At 37.5% G+C, this 27,555-nt stretch overlaps 1 protein-coding gene across 1 annotated transcript; it reads left to right on the forward strand.

Annotated features, from left to right (window-relative positions):
• The first annotated feature begins 2,642 nt into the window (after positions 1-2,642).
• Positions 2,643-27,264, forward strand: LOC111372688 (40S ribosomal protein S3-2-like). The gene is made up of 5 exons (XM_022995079.1): positions 2,643-2,745; positions 13,088-13,238; positions 14,012-14,066; positions 14,145-14,276; positions 27,100-27,264. Exons 1-5 carry the CDS (start codon positions 2,643-2,645, stop codon positions 27,262-27,264), a joined length of 606 nt encoding a protein of 201 aa, XP_022850847.1.
• The last annotated feature ends 291 nt before the right edge of the window (positions 27,265-27,555 follow it).

Below are 27,555 nucleotides of genomic sequence, written 5' to 3' on the forward strand. Positions count from 1 at the left end.
TTCTGGTTTTCTTTTATGTGTAAGCATTCACCATATCTAGAATCCTTTGACTCAACTTTCAATTCAAGTTCTCTATTTCTTAGGAAAGAGATTATTATGTCAACTGTAAGATATTGCCCCCCCATATTCCAAGGCATTTTTTATCTCCCTATATCTGTCACTTAAAGAGTTTAGAAGGCCAACAACTTGTTGATCTTTAGAGAGATTTTCATCACAATTTTCTAAATCCTGAATTAGTTTAACATATTTATCAATGTTTTCTTCTAGTCCTAAGGATGTATCAAATCTAAAATTGTAAAACTGCCTTAGAAGATAACATTTATTTGGAATATATTTAGTTAAGTAAAGGGATTCCAGCTTATCCCACAAGGCTTGTGCAGAGGTAGTTTCACCAACTTTTTCAATTACACTACCAAACAGATGAAGGAAAATAGAACTCTAGGCAATAACATCTAATTCTTGTCTTCTATATGCACTAGTTTCAGCAAATAAGTGTTATCAATAGCATGTGCACATCTCTGTTGTAACAACAGAGCCCTCAATTTTTGTCTCCATAAACTAAAGTCACCATTTCCATTCCATACATCAATCTCAATTTTGTGTGCAATGGATATGATGATAAATGTAGTGACGAAATCACAGTTATTGTAATTAAACGTGCTATTCTCAAATCTTGAAAAGGTTTAAGGAGTGGTTACCCTTCGTTCCAATACTCCCTCAGACTCCCAAGTCCTCAAATGAGACCTTGGACAAAGGAAAGCACTGGAGGGTTATTTACCTTCATAACCAGTTTCAAAGATTGACACAGGTAATCAACAATAATAAGAAGGGGGTACAGAGTATTTCAGAGACAATGCAAGAATTTAGTATAAGCACAGACAGCTCACTGTTGATAGTGACTCATTGGAAACTCAGTAAGAATCGAAACGAGTTGACTCAGCTCACCAAGGACTCGGAGTGAGTCAAGAATATCATTGTGACTCGATAGTGAGTTTAAAAATTTGACTCACCAAGGAACTCAGCACAAACAGCAGATTTCACAAAGTTAAGAATGAGTAAAAAAAAAAAAGAACTCGATGAATATCAAAAGATCTTACAAATCAACCCACAGAGTATTCAAGATTTCAAGGAGTACAATTTTTACCATCAAATTTTCAGAGAAGTATAATTTAAAAAACAAAAACTTCAAGTTTCAAAGATTTACAGATTTACAAAAAAAAAAAAAAAAAAAAAACGGTTTAAACAAAAACTTAGGGTTTTAAAAAACGTATCTAGATCCTCCAGAGAAGAAGCTCTGATACCACTTATAAGTTCTCAAGAGGTTAAATGAATACAAATTATCGCAAGATTTACTGAAAAATTAAAATTGCAGAAAATAGAAATTGAACACGAAGGATTTTTTCGCTACAAAGGCCCGGATGTTCAGCCTTACGGCCTACTCACCACGTTGAGCATCTACTAAGTAGATTTAGCTCTAGATCCACTAAAAAATTAACCAAGAATGTTACAAATGTACGAAGAAACACAAAGTTTCTTCACTGTTTTTTTATCTCGCCTCACAAACAACTATCACAACACCACCACAAACTCGCACGAAGCAGTATCACAATTATACATCAAGTGTAATATCAAAATCACTCAGATTTACAGAAGAGATTTTCACTCAGAAAATATCGATGGTGAGAGAGAAAAGAGAAACCTAGAATACACACTCAAAATAGATCTCTCTGAAAGAAAATGAGGCGTTCAAAACATTTTAATCAAGTAAGTCAATGGTCATTGATCAACGGTAAGAAAATGGCCAGATGTATGGCCAGATCATATCTTCAAGAATGGCAAAAATCGCATTTCAAGAGAACGCACTTCTCTTTGTAAATGGACCAAGACCATTTCAATAAACCCGACCCAATAGCTTTAAAGGGGCCAAGAATGTGAGGCACATTTATTTGGTCTCAACATATACCGATGGCAAGACAAAATCAAACGCCAGGATGCCGTCGAGAAACGCCTTCTGCTCATTCGCGAGCTCTGATTCCAAATCCAACGCATCCAATTCAGTCGCACACTTGAAAACTGCAATAGAACCAATTGAAAAACCCTTAGCCCTTCCCGGGGAGAAGTTCTCCCCAACAGTCAATTGCTTAATTGATGGAAACTTCTCCTTTATCCCCTTCACTACTCCCAAAATCTCGTTTTTACCACTTTCTTCAACGCCTTCCTTCAGTTTCAAAAAGGTGACCCGCAAGACTGACCCGGGAAGGACGATCATCGAACCAGTGATGTCATCAGACATCCAATCGACGGCCATGATGTCGTCGACTATGGTCCTGCCGTAGCTCGTCACGACGCTGATGTGGGCCGGGTGGTCGGCGTAGGATCCCAAGTCGGTTTTGGTTCTGTGACGGGAGTGGAGCATGTGGGTGAAATAGAGAGGGGAAGATAGAGTGCGGGCGATTTGACCGGCCTTAAGGTGGAGCACCGGATCGAGGGAGTTCAATCCGTTGAGTTTGCTGAACATGGCGTTGACTACAGAAGGATCGGCATCGGGCTTCACTTTGAAGAGCACAACGTGTTCTACAAATTGACTGGGATTGGGATTGGGATTGGGATTGGGATTGGAATTGGATGATGACAGCATTTTAATGGGATTCGAAAAGTTTGCAATAAAAATTCTTGAGAGTGGCTGCGGAGAGGAGGAGGAGGAGGAACGGAGCTGCAGCTGCTCTGGTGCCGGCACACAGTATCGTTTGGTAGTTGACTTTAACCAAAAATTGGGAAATTGAAAAGGAAAATAACAGTCTCGTCCCCAGGATATTGTCTATGTTTCGTTCTCGTCCCTAAAGTTTTAATCTCGTCCAAGGGACATGTACTTTTTTATTTTTTTTCGAAAATTGCCATTTGAATTCTAACTATTTAAAGCATAAAGCTAAAAAGTAAAACTTTTGTCTAACATGTACTAACTATAAGGTTAAAAACCTTTTTTAGGCATTAAAAATTTATGGGCGTACTCTATTTACTATACTCAACTCAGTCTTTGAAAATTAACGGAACTTGCATATGGTGGATGAAATCTTTCGTTGGCGGAATCGTAAATATGATGAATAAGTTGTCTTTTAGGATTTCCACCTGCCACGTGCCAAATTTTACATATTTTTCAATGCAGATTTGAGTATGATGACTAATGTGATGAGAAATTAGAAGTTGAGTAATCAAAATACAATACATCCATCAATTTAATGCCCAAACAAGTTTTTATTGAAAAAAACAACATATTAGCAATGTTGATACTTAAGTGTAACTGTCTTAAAAATTCATAAAGAGAAATTGGGCCCGTAATGACCAATTGGGCTACACAAAGGGGTGTCAATGAGCTGGCTTGTGAGTCGAAACTCCCGACTTGAGCTTTTTTACGTCGACTTTTTTTTGGCCCAAACCAAGCTGAGCAAAAACTCGGCCAAAAAATTAAGGCTCGACCCGAACTTTCGGATTCGACCTCGCCGAGCCGAGCCTGCTCGAATTTTTTCTTCCCTTTGCTGCCTGTTTGGCAGCTCAAATTTGCTGTAGCTGGCAGCTATAAAGCTGCCTATTGAGGCAGCTTCGAGATTATCTTTTTTTTTTTTTTTTTTTTTTTTTTTTTTTTAACGGGCCGGCTCGGGCTCGAGCTCGAGCTGACTCCCAAAAATGGGGTTCGGCCTGAGCCTCGAGCGGGGCCGGCTCCGGCATTTTTCGGGCCAAGTCACATTTGGCCCGAGCCGGAGAGCCCAATTGTCCTCCTTAGCTACACAAGTATAATTAAAACGTGGCAATTACTAATTATATCATTTCTTTTTGTAGAATTTTACTGTGTAGCACCTTCTTTGGGAAGTTGCCCACCATGAAGGTCAAATCTTTGAAATTATTCTACAATTATGTCTTGCAAGATCGGATAGAATTTTATAACTAGGCGAGCTGTGGAGAAAAGTAATGATTTTATCATCATGATTACTCTGTAGTTGAAGAATGAAAGGACTTCGAAGAATAGATTGAAGTGTAGAACAAATGAATCAATGGTGGCCTAAATTTGTATGAAATGTTTTGGGAACGAACAAAAATAAGTTGATGACATGCATGAAATGCTTTGATAACGAGTCTAAAGATGCAAACACCCCTATAATATATTCAGTATTTTGTGAAGTATTTCAAAATCAAAATTGAGATGAATCACTTTTTCGTAGAATTATCATACAAGAATCAAATTATCTTTGCTTGGCTACAAAAGTATAACTAGAAGAATTAAGAATAAAAAACTTTCACCATTCACAAAGATTTTATTTTTTGAAGGTTGTGAATAGCTTTATTTTTTTGAAGGTTGTGAATACCCACGTTGTACAAAAACAAATAAGAAAAGAGGACAAGTCATCCTACTGTATGACTGTATTTTTTGGAATAATATTGTCCCAATTTATTTGATTTTTATATTGTATGAAAAGAAAAAAGAAAAAAAGAAAAATATCATTTATCTAAATTGACTATGCTGACCATCAACAACCTATATGAATTACAAAAATTGATTTCTCATCTTAAATATGGCATATATGTTGGGAAATTTTTAATTTGTCCCGTGGGTCTATATATGTAATTAATTATGTATAAAGTTATTTTAAAGTTAAGCTCCAATTTAAAATGATCTAATAAAGAATTAAATTGTTGGACTTAGGGCATCTAAATAAAGTATGGCGTGATTATATGTGCAGAGATTCTTTTAAAATTGTATTTTATGATGGGCGAAATATATGTAAAAACTATATATAGAGTTATGGTCTCCAATTCATATATAATTTCTTATTTTTCGTGTCATATCATCAACACAAAAATAAAAGAAAAAACATATTGAAAAGAAAGATCCAAAACCTATAATCAAGAATCAAGAAGAATAAATTCAACAATCGAGACTAGATCAAGAAGCAAAACCAAGAAAATAATTAAAGAATCAATGGAGGCAAAACTCAAGATTAAAAGTGAAGAAGCCAAACATGAATAGATTGCATTAGATCTTCAAGATTCAAGATCCTGAATCAAGATTCAATAATAAAAAAATATTTCCAAAGAACTAAGGTATGTTCTACATTATTAATTTTTTTGGTTATTCGACATGGAAGATTTTGATAATAAATGAATTTAGGTTTTCAAATTCTAAAATTTCTAATTTTAAAAATTTTAAAGTTTCATAAATGGTATCAAAGCCAACTCCATGTTAAACCAGTGAGCTTAAAGGAAGAATTTATGGTTGAAATTCATATGAGTTTTGAAATCTTTTAATTTTGAATATAATTTTAGCCATAAATTTTGAAATTCAGATTTTTTTTTTTTTAAGAAAGAATTTTAGGGTTGAGAGTTATAATTTGAAATTTTCAATTTACGATATGAATTTTAATCCTAAAATTCACAATTTCAAATTTGTTGGTTTTTTTTTCCTCGAAAATTTTAATTCAAAACAGGATCCGCTGCTTTGAGGCCTCACTTTTGGGTGCTGCTGTGCCCGTCAGCTACTGTAAGACAGCACGACCAGCACTACAACGCTGGTCACGTAGCGCCGTCGCAGCGACGATTTTCGTATAAAGGGACCATCAATTTCAAATCTTGGTACTTAATATTTATTTCGGATTACTAATTTTCTAAAATAGATTAGTTGAAGCAATATGTTATCAAAGTAACCTCTTGCCTAAATTAATTTATTCGAAATATTATGGTTCTTGTGGATATTCACGGCCCAATTGAAGGTCAATATTGGACTGAACTATTTGCACACGTGTGATTATAAATATATGACATTTGTAAAGTTCTCCATTATGTGAACATTGAGTCGGTCCAAAGATATACTTGATGTTTGACTGGATTTATTGTCAATATTTGATTACTACACTAAGAGTACCATTTACAAGTTGATATTTTTGTCCAAAGACTAAATATTAATTTTATGCTCTGTCTCTTGTGATGGGGCCACCACTTTTTGAAATTATTGATTGTTCAATACGAATTTTCATGTGAACATGTTAATTAAGTTTAGGTTCTTTATTCGGTTAATCCATATACTTTTGCAATATCTGCCAACATCAATTTAATTCCCGTGTAAATGGTACTCTTGGTGTAGTGATCAAATATTGACAATAAATCAAGTCAAACATCATGGACATGTCTCAATTTGATTTCTGTGTTTGAACCAAGAATGATACAAGAACATTTGTATCATTCTTCGTGACATAGATCTAGACCTTGCATTAAGGACCAAGCAATTCATTACTCTTACGAATGAGAGATTTGCTAATAAGATGGGACTCGAATAAGTGAGATAATTCAAATTGCATAAGTCTTATGATCATGAAGCGTAAAATTTCAGCAATATTCAGAGGCGCTGTGTCTAATAAGGTAACTGCCAATGAATTTCTTAAAGAAATATTTCAAAGCGCTTTGCGAAAAATGATAAGGTTGAAACTAGTACAATTTTGGCAAACTTGATTTCACTAAAGTATAAAGCTAAAGAAAACATACGAGAGTACTTCATCGATGTGTGTCATCTTGCTTTAAAACCAATGGCATTGAAGTTTGAAATGTCAGATAATTTGTTTGTGCATAAGGTTTTGATTTCTCTTTCTGCACAATTCGATTAACTTAACATTAGTTATAGTTGTCAAAAAGGGAAATGGACTCTTAATGAGCTCATTTCATATTGAGTAAGAAGAAGAAAGTCTAAAGAAAGAGAAAACTAGAAGTACTCACTTGGTAAGTACCTCTAAAGACAAGTTAAAGAATAAGAAAATTGCATATCGTTTGATTAAAAAAATAGCAAATGCCTAAAAAGGATAAATCATCTCACTGTTACTTTTGTGAAAATCTAGGACACATAAAGAAAGATTATGCTAAATGTCACGCTTGACGTGTAAAGTCAAGTACACTTCTTATTTTGGTCTGTTCTGACGTTATTTTAGTTTCAGTACCTAGACATGCTTTGTTGATAAATTTTGTTGTCACTATTCAAATAAGCGTGTCTATGCGGCGTTGCCTAAACAGTCTAAAGTCAAGAAGTTGAAAGATTCATCTATGTGAGACGGTGACTAATTAGCTAAAGTTGGGGCTAAGAGCTTTTAAGTCATTATTAAAGACTAATTATTATTTGGATTTGAAAGATATTTGTGGTACCATCTTTTTGGACAAAAATTAAATTTTGTTTATATATTGAACAAATTCGATTACTTTTGTTCAATTGAAAATAGTTACTTTCATCTTTTTCTTAATTCAAATATTGTGGGTATCAGTTCTTTATCCGGTTATGATAACCTATATCTGCTTAATACAGTTGTCTCTTACAAAGAAACATTGCTTGTGAATTCACGTGGTATTAAACATAAATTAACCAATGAGGATTCACTTCATTATGACATTATTGTTTAGGTCACATCTCTCAAAAGAGAATTGAAAATCTTGTGTCAGAAGGAATTCTTGATTCCCTTAATTTTTCAGACTCAAGTGTTTATGTTAATTACAATAAGAGAAAACAAACCAACTTAAGGAGATAAAAACTTCAGATGTCTTAGAACTAACTCTTATGGATATCCATGGGTTATTTCCTTTGGTTTCATGGAATGGTCAAAAGTAATTTATTATGTTCGTAGACGAATTTTTCTCACTATGGCTACATGTATATCATTCATGAGAAATCCTAATCGCTGGACATGTTCAATGTTTCTAAGTTTGGGGTAGAAAATCAACTCAACAAAAGAATAAAATACATCATATATTGCCATGGTGGTGAATACTATGGTAGATATGATGGATCAGTAAATAATGTCTAAAGCCTTTTGCTAAATTTCTTAGAGGAATATGGTGATTAGGATTCTGCAATCCTTTTGCTTTTCTTTTCGTTCCATAAAACCTTGATTCACCACCACAGCTGTCCAATTGTCCAGCCTCCAACGGTGATCCACACAGAGAACAAGATTGCAGCTACTAGGATTTTCCTCTTGTGCCACCAAGAATAATGAAAACCATATGAATTGAAAACCCTAACAATGTATTTATATAAGCCCAAACGGGCCTGACTCGATCCGGTCCAATATTTAATTAATCCATTTAATTAAATTCAGTCCGTGAATTAATTAATCCAATTAATTAATTCGGGGTTATAAATAACCAATCCAATTAATTAATTTATCCAACGATTTTTAAATTAATTAATCGACAAATTCTAATATTCCAATTCTCTTTTGTGTGTGACCCATCAGATTCCCGATCACGATACCTAATGACGTGAAATATTATTTTGATCTAATCAAAATTGATAAATTAAAACACCCTTTTAATTTATCGTCAATTCACACTCGCCGTCTCAGATTGACATCTAGCAATATGTCAGGGCAATACATGTGACGGGAAATGTCATGTGGTATGACAAAATCAAACTCGTTCGTTTATCGTGAAACTATAATCCCTTCGTCAATATGATCCGATCAATTAAGAGACTTGGAATTGTGTCAATCCCAAATATCAATCATATCTTTCACTCTACTATTAAGTCAATAAAAGTCGAAAACTCCTTTTCGACTTATGAGTACACCTTAGCCAAGGATTTCATCATCGACTTAATTGAATGAAATGCAGATCATAATCTCCTACTATCTAAGTGTGACAAATCCTTTATTGATCAATCACAACTTTCATACGATTCTTGACGTACTCGAACGATGTCGTATTAGCGGCCCTTTTCAAAGCAACATCCAACACCGCTAAAGTATGATTGTCCTCATATAAGGTACCATGATGACCTCAAATCAAAGGACCAATTCCACTACCGAACGTTAGAGATTAACCACTGACACTCAGATAGTTATCCATGTGGAATCTCTCAGCGAATTTCCAATGTTTCGTTCTATAACAAAACATCCACGTGTTCATACACTTTAACTTGTGAGATCAGCTACTTATTTCACAAGTAAGAAATGCCACACGTGACGGTCTATCCATAATAACGATATCCGTATCTCGTTATTACTTACGACCACGGATGATTTAAGATTCAATCAGATGTAATTTGTATCTCACAATCACAACTCCTTGTGATTAGCAAATTACGAAAATTTGAATCTACGGACTCTATTATTTATTTAATTGTCTATTAATTAAATAATAGATCTACCATTAAATTGCATTAATTATATATCAAAAGTATTTATGTCCAAAGTTGATTGGACCTAGGGCATAATACTTACAGGAAGAGCGTCATCCCTGTGGATGCATGATAAGCTGTATTATACCAGTATTCGACGCATGGAAGTAGAGAACTCCATTTACGCGACTGTTGGTGGACAAAGAAATGAAGATACTGCTCCATGAATCGATTGACAACTTCATATTGTCTATCCGTCTATGATTGGTAAGCTGAACTCACCTTCAGCTGGGTTCCAGATAACTTGAGGAATTCACGCTAGAAGTTGCTAATAAAAGTAGGGTCACGATCGCTAACAATCGACCTAGGCATACTGTCTAATTTAACTACACCTTCCACAAATTTTTTTCAGCCACTATTTTTGCTGTAAAAGGATGAGCCAAGGCTAGAAAATGTGCTGATTTGCTGAGACGATCCACTACAACTAAAATTGTATCTTTGCCGTTTGATGGAGAGAGTCCTTGTTGGGTTGTGTGTCCATATAGTATATTTTGTTATAATAAAATAATAATTTATAATAAATAAATTGTGATTTTATTTATTTATTATTGAGCATGAAAATTAAAGTGCCTATGATCACTTGTAATAATATAAAGGGCTGTGCTACATGACCACATCGGTTGACACAAGGGTTGACACATCACAACACATGGGAGCTTGGCATTATTTTATTTGCGCGGGACCCACACCTTGACTATGAGAGGTGTGTCAACCTTTGTATCAAACAATGTGGTTGAGTAGCATTTTTCTAATATAAATTGGGTAGTTATAGTGTGACACGGCTTATATTTTGATCATAAATAGTTTGTTCACAACCAATGTATAAGGTTTGACACCTGGTGTTGGAAGGTTGTAATGTTGAGCGATTCATTATTCAATTTTGTGATTTGTTCTTATAAAAAAAAATAGTTAAAGGTGACACTATTATACTTGGAGTGTATTGAACGAACCGCGTGTCAAATTTAATTCTATAGCATGAGCGTCAGAGAATTAAATTCCACTTGACCGCTATATATTTCATCTAAATTCCTTTACAGGATTATGCATATCTTTACATGATATTAATGGTTTTTTGATTTATCAATATGTGATATCAATTTGATTGGTCAAATATTTCGATGAGTTGGGAATTTGAGAATGAGCAGAGTTGAGAATATGAATTCGTATCGGGAATCGTCATCCTGAAAAGTGGTAGAGTGAGTACTTAAGTTTTTTCTATTGAAAGGTTAAAATTCGAATTCTGTGTTTAGCAACCGCTAAACTTCGACATCTGCGATTAGTTTACAGGACTGTTGAAGAAAATGATATTTAAGTTAGTGAGAATAATTAGAGGGGCAAAACAATCATTTATGCTCCTACCTAATTATCTGACGGAAATATAATACATATGCTGAAGGTCAAAAGAAAGTATTATAGATTTATTGACTTTTGTGATCTTATTTATTTTAAGAGTTCAATCTTTTACTTTTAGTGGAACAAGCAAAGACTAATAATTAGATTGAATGGTCTATGGTCGACTAGACGGGATGTAATTATTGGAACTTGGATAGTATTGTTTAATCATGTCCCTATAGTAACTCTATAAAGTATTGGATTTTAATTACGATAATTGTAAAAGTTTTTGGCTTAATTGTAGTTACAATAAAGTTTTGTACCTGGTTATAATTACTATGAAATTTGTAAACTTAATTATAATTTTAATCGAAGTTTTAGGACTACACGTGTAACTAAATATAAACTAATTGGATTTAGACTTTAATTAAAATGCCTACTTGGATTTTTAACTAGAGTTCTTATTTGAATATGGAATTATTATTGTTCAAGGATTGTATCTATTCCATCTCTAAGAATAGAGATTAGATAGATACTAGACATCCTATGGGATTGTATAACAACAATAATACATAATTTCATAGAGTTCAAATTTAGAGACAGAAAAAGTGAGAGAGAAATTATTTTTCTTGCTTTTATCAACTGTCTAGATCAAAAATTAGTTCATTTATTTATTTAAAATAAGGTGCTTGCCCACCAATATAGTCTTGATTTTGGAGAATAACATAAAAAACTTGAAGGTTTGAAGCATCAAGTTTTTAGAATTAAAAAGTTGAAAGTTCGTGATTCAAAATTGATCATCGAATTTAGGAAAAAAATTGAATTTATAATATACATGTGAACATCTAGATAATCTTATTTATTGAATTAAAGACATTTTTAATTTTTGAATAATTCCTCTTCCACATTTTAATAGTCCTTCGATAAAATCCATGGTGATATCATCCCATACTTGGAATGGGTGAGGGTTGTAAGAGTCCCGCAGGAGACAATATTGCATCTTTTGCTCTTTGACGGATATCGCGAAAGGAGACATACGCATGTACCACCCGATGAATAGATGGCCAATAAAATTGACGGGCAAGTCTTTATATGTTTGCAGCACTGCTGAATGGCCCCCAATGTGTGAATCATAGAAGTCTTGCAAGAGTTGGTTAATTATAAAAGAACTGGGAGGCACTACCATACTGATTTTGTACAGTACTATCCCATTATGCCATGGGTAAGGGCCAAGGGGATCCCGGCTTGTCAGTGGCCAGCTTTCCTATTTTCTCCATATAAGCGTCTCCAATTGCTGCTCCCTTAATGTCTTCCCATATTTGAGCCGGTGACACAAACAAAGCATTAAAAGTTGGAGTGTTGGACTGCCCACCATTCGTGAGAGTGGCATCTGCTGCTGAATTTTCTCTTCATGGCATATAAAGTACTTCATAGTCATATCCATGCAGCTTAGCCACCCATTTTTGTTGCTCTAGCATGACCATGTGTTGTTCAAATAAGTATTTGAAACAACTTTTGTCCGTTTGAATGTAGAATTTTCGCAACAACGAGTCTGGTCACCAAGTTCTGATTGCTTGAATAATGACAAGCATTTCTTTGGCATACGTGGACCATAACAGTTTGGATATCCCCAATGCTCAGCTCATGATAGCATTTAGTCTACCTTGTTGAGTTAGCACTGCACCGATTTCATCCCCCAAAGCACCAGATTCAATAATAAAAGGCTCAATAAAGTTAGACATTGCAAGAGTAGGAGTGGAATTCATAGCCTTCTTTAGGTCATTGAATGCTATCTCGGCGTCTTCTGTCCATCCAAACTGACCTTTCTTCAATAGATTAGTGAGTGGTCTGGCCAAGATCCTATAACTGCGAACAACTTTCTGTATTAACTAGTGAGGCCCAAAACCCCACGTAACTCTGAAATATTAGTAGGCCGAGGCCAACTTAATATTACTTTAATTTTGCCTTGATCCACCTTCACTCTCCGTGGAGTAAAAATATGGCCCAAATACTCCAAATCTCTCCCGGATAATACTGCCGTTAGAGCGCCAAGGGAGTGCCCGGATTGCCGTAGCTTTGCCACTCTAGCGAAACGTTGGCTATAGCTTTCTGCTTTGTTTTCCTCCTCGATGCTCGAGTGCCAAAGCTAGCGGCCAGCTAACGAAATTGCAATGATTTTTTCTCGACGAAAACTCCAAAACCAAGCCTTCAATTGTCCAAAGTGCTTTTACCAATCGAACTTCCAATTCTTGATGAACTTTGATCCCCTTTTTAATTGCACTTCCAAACCAAGAAGACTTTTGTTCCTTTTATTAATTTACCAATCCAATCCTATCTCAATAGGAATTTTAGTCATACTCTAACAATTGTTTTTCTAATTTCATATTCTAACTTGATTATTGATATTTCTCACTTGCTCTTTATTTTATTTAATTTTGGACTTTTAGGTAGTCTATAGTTTTGTTCAGTTTGACCTATGAATATGATGATTTAGTGCTTCACATTTCTTTTGTGTGATTGTATGAGTTTTCAATTTGTTTGATTTCAGGTGAAAAGGGAGGAAGATTAGGGAGCTGACATCAATTGTGCAGAAGAGGTTCAGGTTTCCAGAGAACAGTGTGGTGTTGTCTGCCGAGAACGTTAACAACTGGGGGCTTTGTGCCAGGTCCCACCGATACAAGCTCCTTGATGGCCTTGCCATGAGGAGGTAAGTAATTCTGTTGTTCAATCATATCCTGTTCCGGGACATGTATGTAAGATTTTGGTGTTTGATGGACAATCAAACTTTTTTTGGAAAAATTAGTATCTTTTGAGTTTGCATTCTATACTTGACTATGTTTTGACAGGCCAGATTATGGATTAATCCCTTTTATGTTTGTTGTATGGATTTTATAATTTGGTAGTTCAATTTCATGTCCATTTAGTAATCTTGAAGAGAGAGTGTTTAACAACCTATTCTAAGCATAGACAACAGACAAAAAACATTGTTAAAATGTTATCAGCAACATTCAAAAAATCTTGTAAAAATGTTATTAGCTAAATTTTAAGAACGTTGCAAAAAAAATTATTAGCAACAGTTAATGAACATTGCTAAAATCGAAGACAAAGTTCTCTTCAGGCTTTTTGCAACAATCATTGAACATTGTCTTGCCCATCAACTCTATGACAATATCGAAGTCCGCAACATAGTCCGAACATAGCAAAAGGTCATTCGCAACGCTTTTTTGCCCGTTGCAAAAAACTATATTTGTTGTAGTGATTAAATAGCGATAGGATATCTGAAACTATTTCAAATCTAATCTACCTATAATTTTGACATTTACATTGGTTGTTCTATCCTAACTTCAAATTTTTACATTCTAGTAATCCATTATACCTTTCAAACATTTTTATCTTGTGCTCGGTAAAAAATTCTTGTTCCACTTGATTCGTTCACATTTGCTTACATGTTTGTTATACATTTCTTCGTGTCTTCCTCAGGGGATGCTATGGTGTGTTGAGATTTGTTATGGACAGTAATGCTAAGGGTTGTGAGGTATGCTCTTTGTCTTGATTCTAGAGGCCACCACTTTATTTCACTTCAATTTTAATGGTGTTACGGAATGTGGCATAGGTGATTATTAGGGTAAAACTGAGGGCTCGACGTGCTAAATCCATGAAGTTCAAAGATAGCTACAAGGTTTCTTCAGGTCAGCCAGTGAAAGAATACATCGACTCTGCTGTCAGACATGTTTTCCTTAGACAGGTTCGTAAAGGGGCATTATTAATTGCTATATTTATGCTGTACTCTTCTTTTATCTTTCTGAACTTCGAGTATGTTTGTTGACACATAAAAATTCAGCCCAAATTGAACGGCCCAAGGAATGAAGCCCAATTGGAAGATCCCCAAATCAGATAGCCCAAAAAATGAAGCCCAATCAGACAATTCAGGATGAAAGCCCAAATAGGGAGGCCCGTGAACGCGACAATACCATCCCCCAAGCTTGCAAGTCGCCCAGGATTTGAGCGAATGGAATGCCATGCAGTCGCCCAGAACTGCTACTCTATTCTCGCCCAAACCTTCGAGTCGCCCAAGGTCTTAGCAAACATGAAATGTTATGGTTATCAACAAGCGCAGTTATCAAAGCAGTTATTAAGCAGCGCTATCACGTTCCACGATTCAAGGAATTCAATCAAAAACGGTTGAATGACAAAGAGTAATGGCAGCAGTTAAAAAAGGCAGTTTCATAACAAGTTGGCCATTACGAGGAAAGTGGGCAGTTATAGAATGATCAAGTAGTTTTTAGGCGGTTGATCACAAAGAGATCATCCAGGGAGTATAAAAGGAAGAAAAGACATAGAGCAAAAGCCCCGGAATCAAAAAACTTTCGAACAGAGAACATGTAATTTTAAATTTCTTAGTTTAGATTTAAACACTTCTTTCAGTAACTCGTGTGCTTGCACTCCTTGGAGGCATTCTGTTTTTACTTTTCGATTGTAAAGACATCGCCAATAAAGAACACCCCTTTTTGAGACTTTGTCTCAAGAGGTTTGTCCCTTATACAATCGTCTGATTCCTTTTTAATTGTTAGCGACTAACCTGCGCGAAATAATTTGGCACGCTCGGTGGGACAGTGGTGTTTGGTGTTGAAAATACAAAAGGTGAAACAATATGCCTCAGAGATCCGATAAGGAAGCAGCAAGTCAAGGAGGAGTCCAGTCTGTGATCGAGCGATATGAGGAGCAGCATGCCTCTCCACGAACAGATGGACAAAATCAGAGCAATAACAGTCGTTACGAACCAATGACAGAGTTGAGTCCTCGAACTATGCGTGCACTACTTGGAGAACTCACACAAGATGTCGTTGAACATGTAAATCTTCGAAATATTCATAATATGGAAATATTTACCCAAAATGGGAATGCACATTATGACAACATGGCCAAACAACTAAACACTTTGAACAAAATAATGAATAAGTTAGTAGGCCAAATATGTCAACCGGTTATGCCTCTTGCAAATCACTTTCAAACTAGGACAATTGTGGGACATAATCCCTCAGTCCTAAATCCGAATCAAGGGATAGAACCACTTTCTGATCCCTCTACTTCAAACTAAGGGGGTGGTGCAGTGCCAAATCAGAACAATGGTAGTGGTACGCCTAACTTGGGGGGTAATCCAAATGTAAGAGATAATGTCCTAAACAATGGGCAGAATACTCCACGTGTTAATGAGGGAATAGATGTTCAGGCTAATGGTAATGACCCTAATCATGGTAACTTTGTTGCCAATTAAGGACCAAACATCAGGCCTCATGCAAATCAACCGGTTAACCAACCTGTAGGAATTCCATATGACCCCAACGTCATGTTGAGGAATCAGATTATGAAAATCGTACAGGATCGGATGGCTTTTGGGGTGCGTCCTGTCATTAGGCCGACTTACACAAAGCCATATCCTGATTGGGTAGACCAAGCATATCCATGGCCTAGAGGGTATAAAGTGCCAGAATTCTCACTGTTTACCGATTTAGGAGAGGTGTTTACTCTAGAACTCATAGGGCGATTCACATTGCAAAGTGGTGATGTAACTGATTACCATAAAATGAGACTTTTCCCTAGTTCATTAACAGGAGTAGCTTTCTCCTGGTTCATCAACTTGCCAGCGAACTCTGTTTAGACATGGCAACAATTGGAACAATTATTCCACACTCAGTTTTATAAAACTGAGTCTGAAGTCACTTTGGCTGATTTGGCGAATCTACGTCAAATGCCAAACGAATGGGCAGAAAGTTTTCTCCAAAGGTTCAAAACAGCAAGAAGCAAGTGTTTTGTACCTCTGCCGAAAAAAGAATTTGTCAAAATCGCTCAGAGCTGTTTGAGCTTTGATTTAAAAAAGAAATTCCAAGACAAAGAATTTTCTGACATTTTCCACTTGAGTGCGAATGTGATTAGGTATGAACGACTGATAAGAGAAGAAGAGCAGATGAAAAATTCTAGTAAAGGGACTTATTACAAAGACCCAAATTTTGACGTTTATACCATCAGCGACGAGTCATACGATCAAGCCGAAATGTGTTTGGCCGAATTGGTCAAAGGAGACACGTATACTTGTCGATAAGCAGATAAAGTTGAGCGATAAGCATAAATTGCCAAACCCTGAACAAGTTAAGGGTAAAAAATATTGTAAGTGGCATAATGCATGGTCACATTTGACTAACAATTGCTTGATTTTTCGCCATGTATTGCAGGATGCCATTGAATCAGGACGAATTACATTCGACGATAAGAAGAAGATGGCAGTGGATGAAAATCCTTTTCCGCAGCCACTTGGAGTGAACATGTTGACGTCTGGTTTCAAAAACAAGTTGCCAAAATTCAAGTTGGTCATAGATGATGGAGAAGAGGACTCTGGACCACATCCCAATGTCTTTAAACGAATCAAGGGGAAAGAGCCAAAAAAGGACGAAGACGTCCTGTGTGCAAGATGTAAAAGAGAAGTGAGTGGGAACACGGAGAAACCAGGGATATGGCAGCATCCCCATCGCCCTACGTTCTTCCCAAACACTCAGCCTAGTAGAGGGCGAGGTACATCATTCTATAGAGGACCTTTTTTTGAAAGGCAGTTCATGCCAGTAGATAATGGGAGAACATTCAGACCGCAACCTCGCTGGCCAAATCTATGGCATTCGTTCCAGTATAATGCAGGAAGAGCAGTACCCTTCGATGAGATGACTAGAACCTAACAAAGGCGTTTCTAACGAAACTATGGATGAATGATGAGGTAGCAACAGGGAGTGCCACATCCTAAAGCGCCTAAACTACTCAATGTAGCCAATCAAAATGTTCTCAAAGATAGTGAAGAGACCGGTACAGATGAATCAATGAAAGAACTGTCAGAGACTTTTTTTGGGAGATCAAAGTTTGAGCGAGACAGAAGGGATGGAGAAGATCCAGATCAGCCCCTTACTATCCAGTTCGGTACGTTACCTCCTATCGTGGCTAATAATTATTTACTGGCTAATGAATTCAAGAATAAAGAAAAAGAAGAAGAAGAAAGGGAGGACAACGAAGGAGAGGCTTGCGTGCTGGAATGTAAAGAAGGCCAGACTCCTGGAGAGGCCTACAATGATGAAGAAGATGACCGGATGACAGACATTGAAGAAGAAATCGACCTAGAAGCAGAAAGAAGAAGGAGAGGAATATCGCACAATACTCTGTTGAAGCAACTACATCGAGAGGGAGTTCGCGAAGTAGACTTGTTGGGAGAACCATCTGGGCGACCTTTCGATTTCTACGTACTATACGGGACGCCCAAAAGGAAGAAGAGAGTGCCTGGCTCTGAAAAGTATGGATCACCTCCAAGAATAATGCCCCCTTCCACAGGTTGGGTAACTGATGATGAAGCATTAGAAAACAGTAAGGAGGAAATTTAGGAGACAGAGGCTCAGCACGATATGCTGCACGTCAACTTATCACAGGGGGATAATTCGACAGAAAACAAGCAGGAAGTAGAAATAGAGGCTGCTAAAAAGGTTATTTTTAAACGGCCAGCCATAAAATTGACTAAACACTTAAGACCATTATACGTTAAAGCTCTAGTTAACGGCATCCCTGTGGCAAAAGTGCTTGTCGACAATGGAGCAGCTATAAACACCATTCCATCTAGGATGATGAGGAAATTTGTAAAGACAGAGGGTGACATGATTCCAACAGAAGTCATCCTTACGAGTTTCAATGGAGGAGCAACTTCAGCTAAGGGAGTTATGCTATTGGACATAACTATAGGTACAACTACTTGGACCACAGTCTTCTTTGTAATAGATGGTCCTACTAGTTAAAATGTGTTACTAGGAAGAGATTGGATACACGAAATTCGCTGTATACCCTCATCGCTCCATCATTGCCTGATTTTTTGGAATAACAAGGGCGAAACAGAGGTGGTATAGGTCGATCATAGGCCTTTTGTCGCAGAAGCAAACTCGGTGGAAAAGTTCACGTACGAAGGAAACTATGGACCTGTCAGGGTAATACAAGATGGGGAAGAAACTCAAGTTGTCCGCAAAGCGAAGAGCCATTTTCAATGGACGCACTCACTAAAATGTTCAGACAGATGAGGCCAAATATAGTGGCCCTAGAAGAACCAGTAATTGGCAAAAGAATAATTAAGGAGTCTTGAATGAGTTCTAAGCAACAAGAGCAAACGGCCGATATTCAGGCCTTCAAAGCCAAATTAATGGCTTTCAATAAGGAATGCAATGACAAGACGAAAGAAGAGACAGCCCTGAAAGCGCTGAAAGACAAATTAGCAGTATTCGAGTTAGAACAAAGCATTGGTCGAAAAGTCAACAAGGTGGACTGTTTAGAAGAAGTAGTACTTACAAGGGGACTGGACGACGAAGTAATGCGGATCATCAAACCTGGATACGCTCAAGCATAAGACCCTCTGATCAAAGTAAATATTGACAATGAAGGAGAAGATCGTCCAACATTCATCAGCCAGATGCTCGATCAAGAGGTTAGTGATAAATTAATCGCTTTGCTAAATGAGTATAAAGATTGTTTTGCTTGGGAATATGAACAAATGCCTGGTTTAGATAGAGACTTGGTGGAACATATTTTACCAACTAAGCCTAATTTTAAACCTCATAGGCAGCCTCCTAGACGTTTTGCTCCTAATGTACTCCCTGAGATTAAGAAAGAGATAGAGCGATTATTGAAAGCAGGCTTTATTAAACAACCAGGTATGTCGAATGTTTGTCCAATATCGTACCAGTACTAAAAAAGAATGGTAAACTAAGGGTGTGCATAGACTTTAGGAATTTAAACATAGCTACACCCAAAGATGAGTATCCAATGCCCACGGTGGATTCTTTAGTAGACTCGATTGCCAGACACATCATGTATTCTTTCATGGATGGGTATTCAGGATACAATTAAATTTATATAGTTGAAGAAGACATATACAAAACTGCCTTTAGATGCCCTGGGTCTCTAGGATGTTTTGAATGGGTGGTCATGCCTTTCGGCCTAAAAAATGAAGGAGCAACTTATCAAAGGGCAATGAATTTAATCTTTCATGATATGATAGGCAAGTTTGTTGAAGTGTATGTAGATGACATAGTGGTCAAATCCATTAAAGAAGAGGACCATTTCGAACAGTTAAGATATTCGTTTGAGTGAATGAAGCAATATAAGTTAAAGTTGAATCCCTTGAAATGTGCATTTGGTGTTAATGCAGGGAACTTTCTTGGTTTCTTGGTACACAAAAGAGGGATTGAACTTGATAAAAATAAAGCGAAGGCCATTTTAGAGGCCAAACCACCTAGCAACAAAAAATAATTGCAAAGGTTTCTAGGCCAAGTAAACTTTTTAAGACACTTTATTTCTAACTGTGCAGGGTAAACTAAAGTCTTTTCGCCCCTCTTAAAGCTGAAAAATTAGGACGAATTCGTCTGAAAAGAAGAACATCAAAAGGCTTTTGTAAGTTTGAAGACATATCTATCAAGTCTACCAGTGTTGGTGTTACCAATCCAAGGACGATCAATGAAAGTGTACGTATTGGTTGAAAAAGAATCAATAGCTGGAATGGTCGCACAGGAAGACCAATTTGGTGAAGAAAGGGCAATTTACTATTTAAGTAGACGGTTAACAAAATGTGAATGTAATTACTCTGCTATCGAAAAATTATGTCTTGCATTGTATTTCGCATGTACAAAATTAAGGGCCTATTTACGGCCCGTAACCGTTTATTTAATTTCTAAAGTAAATTTAGTTAAGTATATGTTCTCGCGCCCTATTTTACACCAAAGGGTAGGCCTTTGGACATTAACTTTATCAGAATTTGAGATACAATATATACCTCAAAAGGCAATCAAAAATCAGGCTTTGGCTAACTTTCTAGCCGATCATCCATGCCTTGACATGCCCAAAGAAATTGAATTAGAAATCAATTCGTTCGAGCTAAAACCTTGGGTGTTGTATTTCGATGGGTCAAAAACCTCTAAAGGTGCAGGAGTAGGAGTAGCATTGATTAATCCTTTAGGGATTTGCTACAAGTTCGCGTTCACTTTAGACAGGATGTGCACCAACAATCAGGCCGAAATGAAGCCTTAATCGTAGGCCTAAAACTAATGATAGAAATGGGAGTAAAAAATGTGATCGTTAGGGGCGATTCTCAATTGGTAATTCACCAATTGATTGGTAATTTTAAATGCCAAAATGATTCCATTATAAGTCAATATGAGATCACCCAAGAATTGTTAGAAGAATTCGACCAAGTAGAACTTCAATGCATTAATATGATATATAACGACGTGGCAAATGAGTTGACTCAAATGGCCTCAGGGTACTCAAAGGTTTTGAATTGGAAGTCTACTTGTGAGTATGGATCCATATTGCCCGTGACCTAAAGAAGGGCGAGAAGGATCGAACTTCATTGCATACAAGATGGAGATGCAATGGATTGGAGAACAGAGATTAAAAGGTTCCTTAAAGAACCTAATGGAGGGATTAGTAGAAAAATGAAGCTGTGTTTGCTGAACTATACACTAATAGATGAAAAGTTGTTTAAGAAACGCTCTGATGGTGTATTGCTAAAGTGTGTAAGTTTACAAGAAGCCAGGACGATCATGGCTGAGGTGCACGAAGGGATATGTGGAGCTCATCAAGCTGGCCAAAGAATGAGATGGTTAATTATTAGGAGTGGATATTTTTTGCCAAAGATGGGAGAATTATGCGTTCAGTATGCAAAGAGTTGTTTAGCCTGCCAAAAGCATGGTCCAATACAAAGGGCGCTAGCACGAGAGATGACACCTATTATTAAACCTTGGCCGTTCAAGGGTTGGGCGATAGACCTGATAGGGAAGATTTATCCCCCATCGTCCAAGCAACATACTTTTGTTATAGTTGCAACCGACTATTTCACCAAGTGGGTAGAGGCTGTACCTTTGAAAGAGATCACCTAAAAGAATGTCATAGAGTTTATCCGTGATCACATCATTTATAGGTTTGGAATTCCACAAACGTTGATGGTAGATCAGGAACATCTTTGAATGGGGATCAAGTGAACAAATTTTTGAGCAAGTTTGGGGTTAAATTAGTAAACTCCACACCATATTACGCTCAATCCAACGGACAAGCAGAATCTTCTAATAAGATTCTAAAAAATATCATCAGAAAGATGATAGATGAAAATGCCAGAAATTGACACGAATGTCTGAATAAGGCCTTATGGGCTTATAGAACATCACCTCGGTCAAGTACCAAAATTACTCCTTTCCAACTTACTTATGGACAGGAGGCCGTTTTGCCTATGAAAATCAACGTGCAATCGATTAGAGTGTGCTTGCAACATAAATTAAATGATGATGAGTATATCGAATCACTAGTTCAAAATTTATTGGGGTTGGACGAATTAAAGTTGGACGTCTTAGATAAATTGCAAGTTCAAAAACAAAGAATGGCTAAGTTTTATAATAAAAAAGTCATAGCCAAGTCGTTTAGCCTAGGCGAATTAGTTTGGAAGACAATACTCCCTTTGGATAGCAAGGATCCAAAGTACGGAAAGTGGTCGCCCAATTGGGAAGGACCATATAAAGTAAACAGTGTGTTGCCCAATGGAGCATATCATTTGGAAGATTTAGATGGCACCAAGCACGTGAGATTCATTAACGGCAAATATTTGAAAAAATATGTTCCTTCTTTATGGGAATGTGAACAGATAAAAGCGTAATCAAAACATGTTGAACGATTAAGGATAACAAGGTCAGAGCGAAATACGTTCAAATAAAGTTCTTTATTATCAAACGTTCATTACAAAGATGCAAAATAAAAATAATGGATGCTCTACAAACTACAAGTAAGCTAATCTCCTGGTTGATCGCCGAGTAAGAGGGTGGACTGGCCTCGCACCGCCTTCCTAAATGTATCGCTGCAATGGCGGGCAAAGAGGTTGAGAAGCACTCTCAGCAAGCAAGGTGGCCCGCAAGCATCCCAAAAATTGCCTTCTATCATCGAACTCCTTGTAAAGAACAAAGAGACGATGGGAAGAACTTTGATGGGAAAAACTTCGCTGCTGGCCAAAAAATATTTCCTATATCTCCCATACCAAAGGTGACATCAAGACAAGTAGTAAAATGGGTGGACCAAACAATCCATCTTTATAGAAGATGAAGGTTTTGGATTGATTATCAGAATGCCAAACAATGGTAGCAAATTGGTTTTGAAGAAGAGAATGAAAATGAAGATGGAAGATGGAAAGTGCGAAGCATATGTGCATTTATAGGGGGTGGAGATGAAGAGACAGAATATGAGCAGCCACATTCTGCCTAGTAAATGGAATTAAGTAGCCCAAAGTCTTGGGAAAAGAGGTGAAAATATCAAGAGAAAATGTGCAAGATTTTTAGCACAAAGCAGTTAAATGCTTGAAGGATTGACGATTAAAAGATAAACGTCAAATAAATGCACAAGAAGTTAACATAGATGTTCATTAATGATGAACAACGTTACAAAGGAAAAGTCAAATGCGAAATTACAAAAAGAAAAAGTTAAGACATTATATGTCTTAATTACAATCTGCCCCATACCGAACGAATTCTTTCCCTAAGTTTTTCCCAGTCCTCGTTCTGCCGAGAGGAAGTGATGTTCAATTCGGCCACGACATCATCATCAACTTCCAACTTCTTGTACTGCTCGACCAAAGACTTAGTTCGCTCAATTCCCTGAGAGGCGTTACGCTTTTTAGCAGCCATTCTTGCCTTGCAGTCGTCCATTTTGGCTTGAAGTTCCTTCATCTAAGCAGCCAAACTAGCCATCAAAGAGTCTTCAATCATGACTTCGGAAGAGATTTCTTTCAACTCATCCTCAGCTTTGTTGATCTCCTGACGCAAAGACTCTTTTTCAGATACGACGCGAAAATATTGAGTACTTTTGGCCTTCAGTTCAACATTCTTGGCTAGCAAGGAAAGGACCTCGGAATGGATAACTTTCAACGTCGCTTTAAAATCAGCAGAAAGATTGAGCGACGGAAGTGTCAGTGCTTGCTCCAACTTCGCATTCAAATACTCAAGTTTATCCTTATGTCTGGCAGCACTAGCCTTACCAATGTCCATATCCATGAAGGACACTTACTCAAATATTGACTGCTTGAGGAACTTCATATCTTCCTCTGTAGAAGTAGCAGGACGACCAGATGGAGCAGGGCGAGATGTCTTGACTTGTCCTCAGGAAGCGAACAAGTCTTGGATATAACGCACAATCTTATCAGCATTCTGCAAAGAAAATTGCCAATACTGAAGATTCTCACTACAACAAACAAGATGGAAATAAAAGTGAAGCAAAGATTACCTCATCAATAATCTTAGAAGATGGCATATCCTCAGCCAAGTCTGCCACCTGTGGCTCCACCATTCGCGAGGACTTCCCCTTGTCTGAGCGAGAAGATGTTGCCACAACGGGCAGACTCATAGGAGCATCTGCAGAACTCAAAAATAACAAATCAGAAACCAATAGCACAAGCAAAGGTAAAGCATCAAAAACTGAATTACCTTCTGCTTCGATGTTTGGGGGGTTGACGCCCTGGGAAGAAGGGTGGCTCATCCATTGGTTGTGATGAGGATTCTGGGACTGAAGATGTCTCTTTAAGCGTAGTCCCTTCATCAGTTGGTTTGGATGAAGCAGCCTCAGCGGAGGATGATGGAGCAGGAGCTGTCGATACCAAAGCCTTTAAAGGAGAGGCTGAACTTTTCTGAGAAGTCCAAATAAATCATTAGCACACAGAAAAGTTTCAAGTATGGAAAAGTATGCTTGTGAGTAAACCAGTTTAATTACCTTCCTCCTGATGATAAGAGGGGTATCATCATCATCATCATCAACATCATCCTCCAGAATAGGAGATGCTGAGACTGGCCGTTTGCGGCTCGGGTCACTTTTGGCTGCAGTAGGCTTGGCAGGGAGAGAAGAAGATGGACGAGCAGACTGTTTAGCGCGACGAGGAGGAGAAGGACTCCGGATAGACAAAGGGGTGACTAAAACAGGAGGAGGGGAAGAAATGCTCGGCTGGTCCAGTGAATGAAAGGCACGATTGGCATCAGTCGCAAACAATCTGCGCTTCACTGACGGTCAGAGCTGTTCAAAAAGGGGATGGATGGCATGGTTAGAATTGAAGGGGGCTAATGAAAAATGGCTCGTCAAAAGAAGATTGTGAGCATTTATAAACTCTGCCTCCGCCTTATTAATAATATGGAAGCGGTCTATCAAGTTCCTTGAATAGCAAGGAGGAACAGGCCAGGTTTGGTCGAAACCAAGTTGGCGAGCAAAAAATTGGGGAGCATATATTTCTACCCCTGCCTTGGCATTGGTCCTAGTCAAAATATCATGAAATAACTCCCTCCCGGTTAAAAATTGGATCCAAATGAACAGAGAGATGCTCGCGCTATCTATAGTGGAGGGAGGATGCACATAGTCTGGAGTCAAAAAGGGAGGAAAAGGAAAAAAGAAAGGGATTGAATCCAAAGAATAAAAGAATGAAAAAATGTCCCTTCTAGACATATTTACAGGAGCCAGGGGCTCAATAGCTAGCCCATAGCAGCTAGCAGAAGGACGAGAAATTGATGGAGCACCAAGCAATGGAAAATAGGATCTCAACCACATTTGAGTGAACCAAAGAGGTCCACTGCCAGTGGGAGATGCACCATTCTTCAATTGAGTTTGAAGAGAAGCCATGTCTCTATAGAGGGCAGCCAAAAAGAAAGAACATAAATTCAGAGGCCTACCACGCGCCAATTCGTGTGCTATGGGTAAATAGCTCAGGGAGGGCTTTATGCTTGGCACACACAAAACATATTTACAAAGCCAAACTAGAAGAAAGGCCACTCGCTCAGTATGAGAAAACTCAGCGCTCGAATGGTTATAAATGGTTTGCAGGCTTGAATAAGACTCGGTGAGGGTTTAACCAAACTTTGGGACGCCACCAGAAATCAAGATACCAGGAAAAATTGTATCGCCTAAAGGTGGCAGATTCACTAGGGCCCCAACATCCCATAAAGTAATAGACATGGGGCCAAGAGGAAAAATAAAGGTATTATATTCAGAAGACCAAAAACTTAGAGCGATTGAAAAAAATGCTGAATCAAAAGTAGGGGGTTGAAGAGAGATTTCTAACAAATCAGAAATCCTAACATTATCAAAAAGTGCCTTAGTAGGACCATGGTCCACAAGGCGAGCATGCCACCTACGGAAAACTACGTCAGATTTGGGCCAAGTGCGAATACCTCTTTCGCGAAGTGGCCCTAGCGGCAAAGAGTTTAGAAATGGAGGGCCTTGAGTACAAGGAAACAGCTGGCCCATCGCCGCTTGTTCGACTGCCTCTGCATTGTTGAAGAAAGGACCTAGGTAGAACTCATTGAGTTCGACATTGGCAGGTGCGAGAAAGCTCGGAGTTATGTATGGACGATTAAGGAGTTTTTGAAAGTCATCAAAACTAAAGGAGTTGCTAGATTGAGATTGTGAAGTAGCCATTAGGGACGAAACAGAATTTTTCAGAGTTACGTAGCAGGGAAGCAAAGAGATGAATAGCAAATTATGAGAGAGAAATGCGAAAAAGTGAGGTGTGATTTAATGGTACAATGAAATGACGTATTTGAGGGTTATAAGGGTTTGCAAAACGTCACACCTTTTCAAAGCTATGGAAGAAAACAATGATTGAAATTCTTGGAAATTTTAAATGTTGCTGGAAACATAAAAGTGAATATGGCAAAATTTAATAATTGGTATTAATTCTGCCATATTGGAGGGTAATTGTTGACATATAAAAATTTCAGCCCAAAACGAACGGTCCAAGGAATGAAGCCCAATTGGAGGATCCCCAAATCAGATAGCCCAAAGAATGAAGTTCAATCAGACAATTCAGGATGAAGGCCTAAATAGGGAGGCCCGTGAACGTGGCAACACCATCGCCCAAGCTTGCAAGTCACCCAGGATCTGAGCGAATGGAATGCCATGCAGTCGCCCAGAACTGCTACTCTATTCTCGCCCAAACCTTCGAGTCGCTCAAGGTCTTAACAAACATGAAGTGTTATGGTTATCAAGAAATGCAGTTATCAAAGCAGTTATTAAACAGCCCTATCACATTCCACGATTCAAGGAATTCAATAAAAAATGGTTGAACAACAAAGAGTAATGACAATAGTTAAAAAAGGCAGTTCCATGACAAGTTGGCCATTACGAGGAAAGTGGGCAGTTATAGAACGATCAAACAGTTTTTAGGCGGTTGATCACAAAGAGATCATCCAGGGAGTATAAAAGGAAGAAAAGACATAGAGCAAAAGCCCCGGAATCAAAAAACTTTCGAACAGAGAACATGTAATTTTAAATTTCTTAGTTTAGATTTAAACATTTCTTTCAGTAACTCGTGTGCTTGCGTCCCTTGGAGGCATTCTATTTTTACTTTCCGATTGTAAAGATATCGTCAATAAAGAACACCCCTTTTTGGGACTTTGTTTCAAGAGGTATGTCCCTTACACAATCGTTTGATCCATTTTTAATTGTTAGCGACTAACCCGTGCGAAACAATGTTATGAACTGGTCAGGAAGTACTTGGAATCAAGTTCAAGATCATGCTTGATTGGGATCCTGAAGGGAAGAATGGTCCAAAAACTCCTATTCTAGATGTTGTCAATATTCTTCCTCCAAAGAATGAAGAGCATATTAAGCCGACAGTGATACCAACTGAAGTTGAGGTGCAAGCAATTTAACTGTGCTATATGAGCGCTTAATTTTTTTTAATTTTTTAGGTACAATTCTTTATTTAGTAGACTATAAATCAAAACTTTCAATTTTTTTTCTAGTCGCGTTTGTTTTGTGCTCTTAAACTGTGGTTTTTGCATTAACGTTCCCCCTTTAACAGGAGTTGAGCACATTGATCCGTTTCAAGTAAAATTTGGTATGTTACTTGAAGCTTATTTGACAGGACTTCTACCTTTGTTTCTATTTTTGTAGAAAAGCTTTTTAAAGAAGTTACTCAGACGAACTTTTTATAAAAGTTC

The sequence above is a fragment of the Olea europaea genome, chromosome 2 (assembly GCF_002742605.1).
Source record: "Olea europaea var. sylvestris chromosome 2, O_europaea_v1, whole genome shotgun sequence".
Classification (NCBI taxonomy): domain Eukaryota; kingdom Viridiplantae; phylum Streptophyta; class Magnoliopsida; order Lamiales; family Oleaceae; genus Olea; species Olea europaea.

Bases quoted from the DNA above. Each gene is read 5' to 3' on its own strand.
- LOC111372688 (XM_022995079.1), top strand. From the start codon at position 2,643: ATGGGATTCGAAAAGTTTGCAATAAAAATTCTTGAGAGTGGCTGCGGA. The intron at 2,746-13,087 runs GTTTGGTAGTTG...TCAGGTGAAAAG, and splicing joins TGGTGCCGGCACACAGTATC to GGAGGAAGATTAGGGAGCTG. The intron at 14,067-14,144 runs GTATGCTCTTTG...AATGTGGCATAG, and splicing joins GTAATGCTAAGGGTTGTGAG to GTGATTATTAGGGTAAAACT.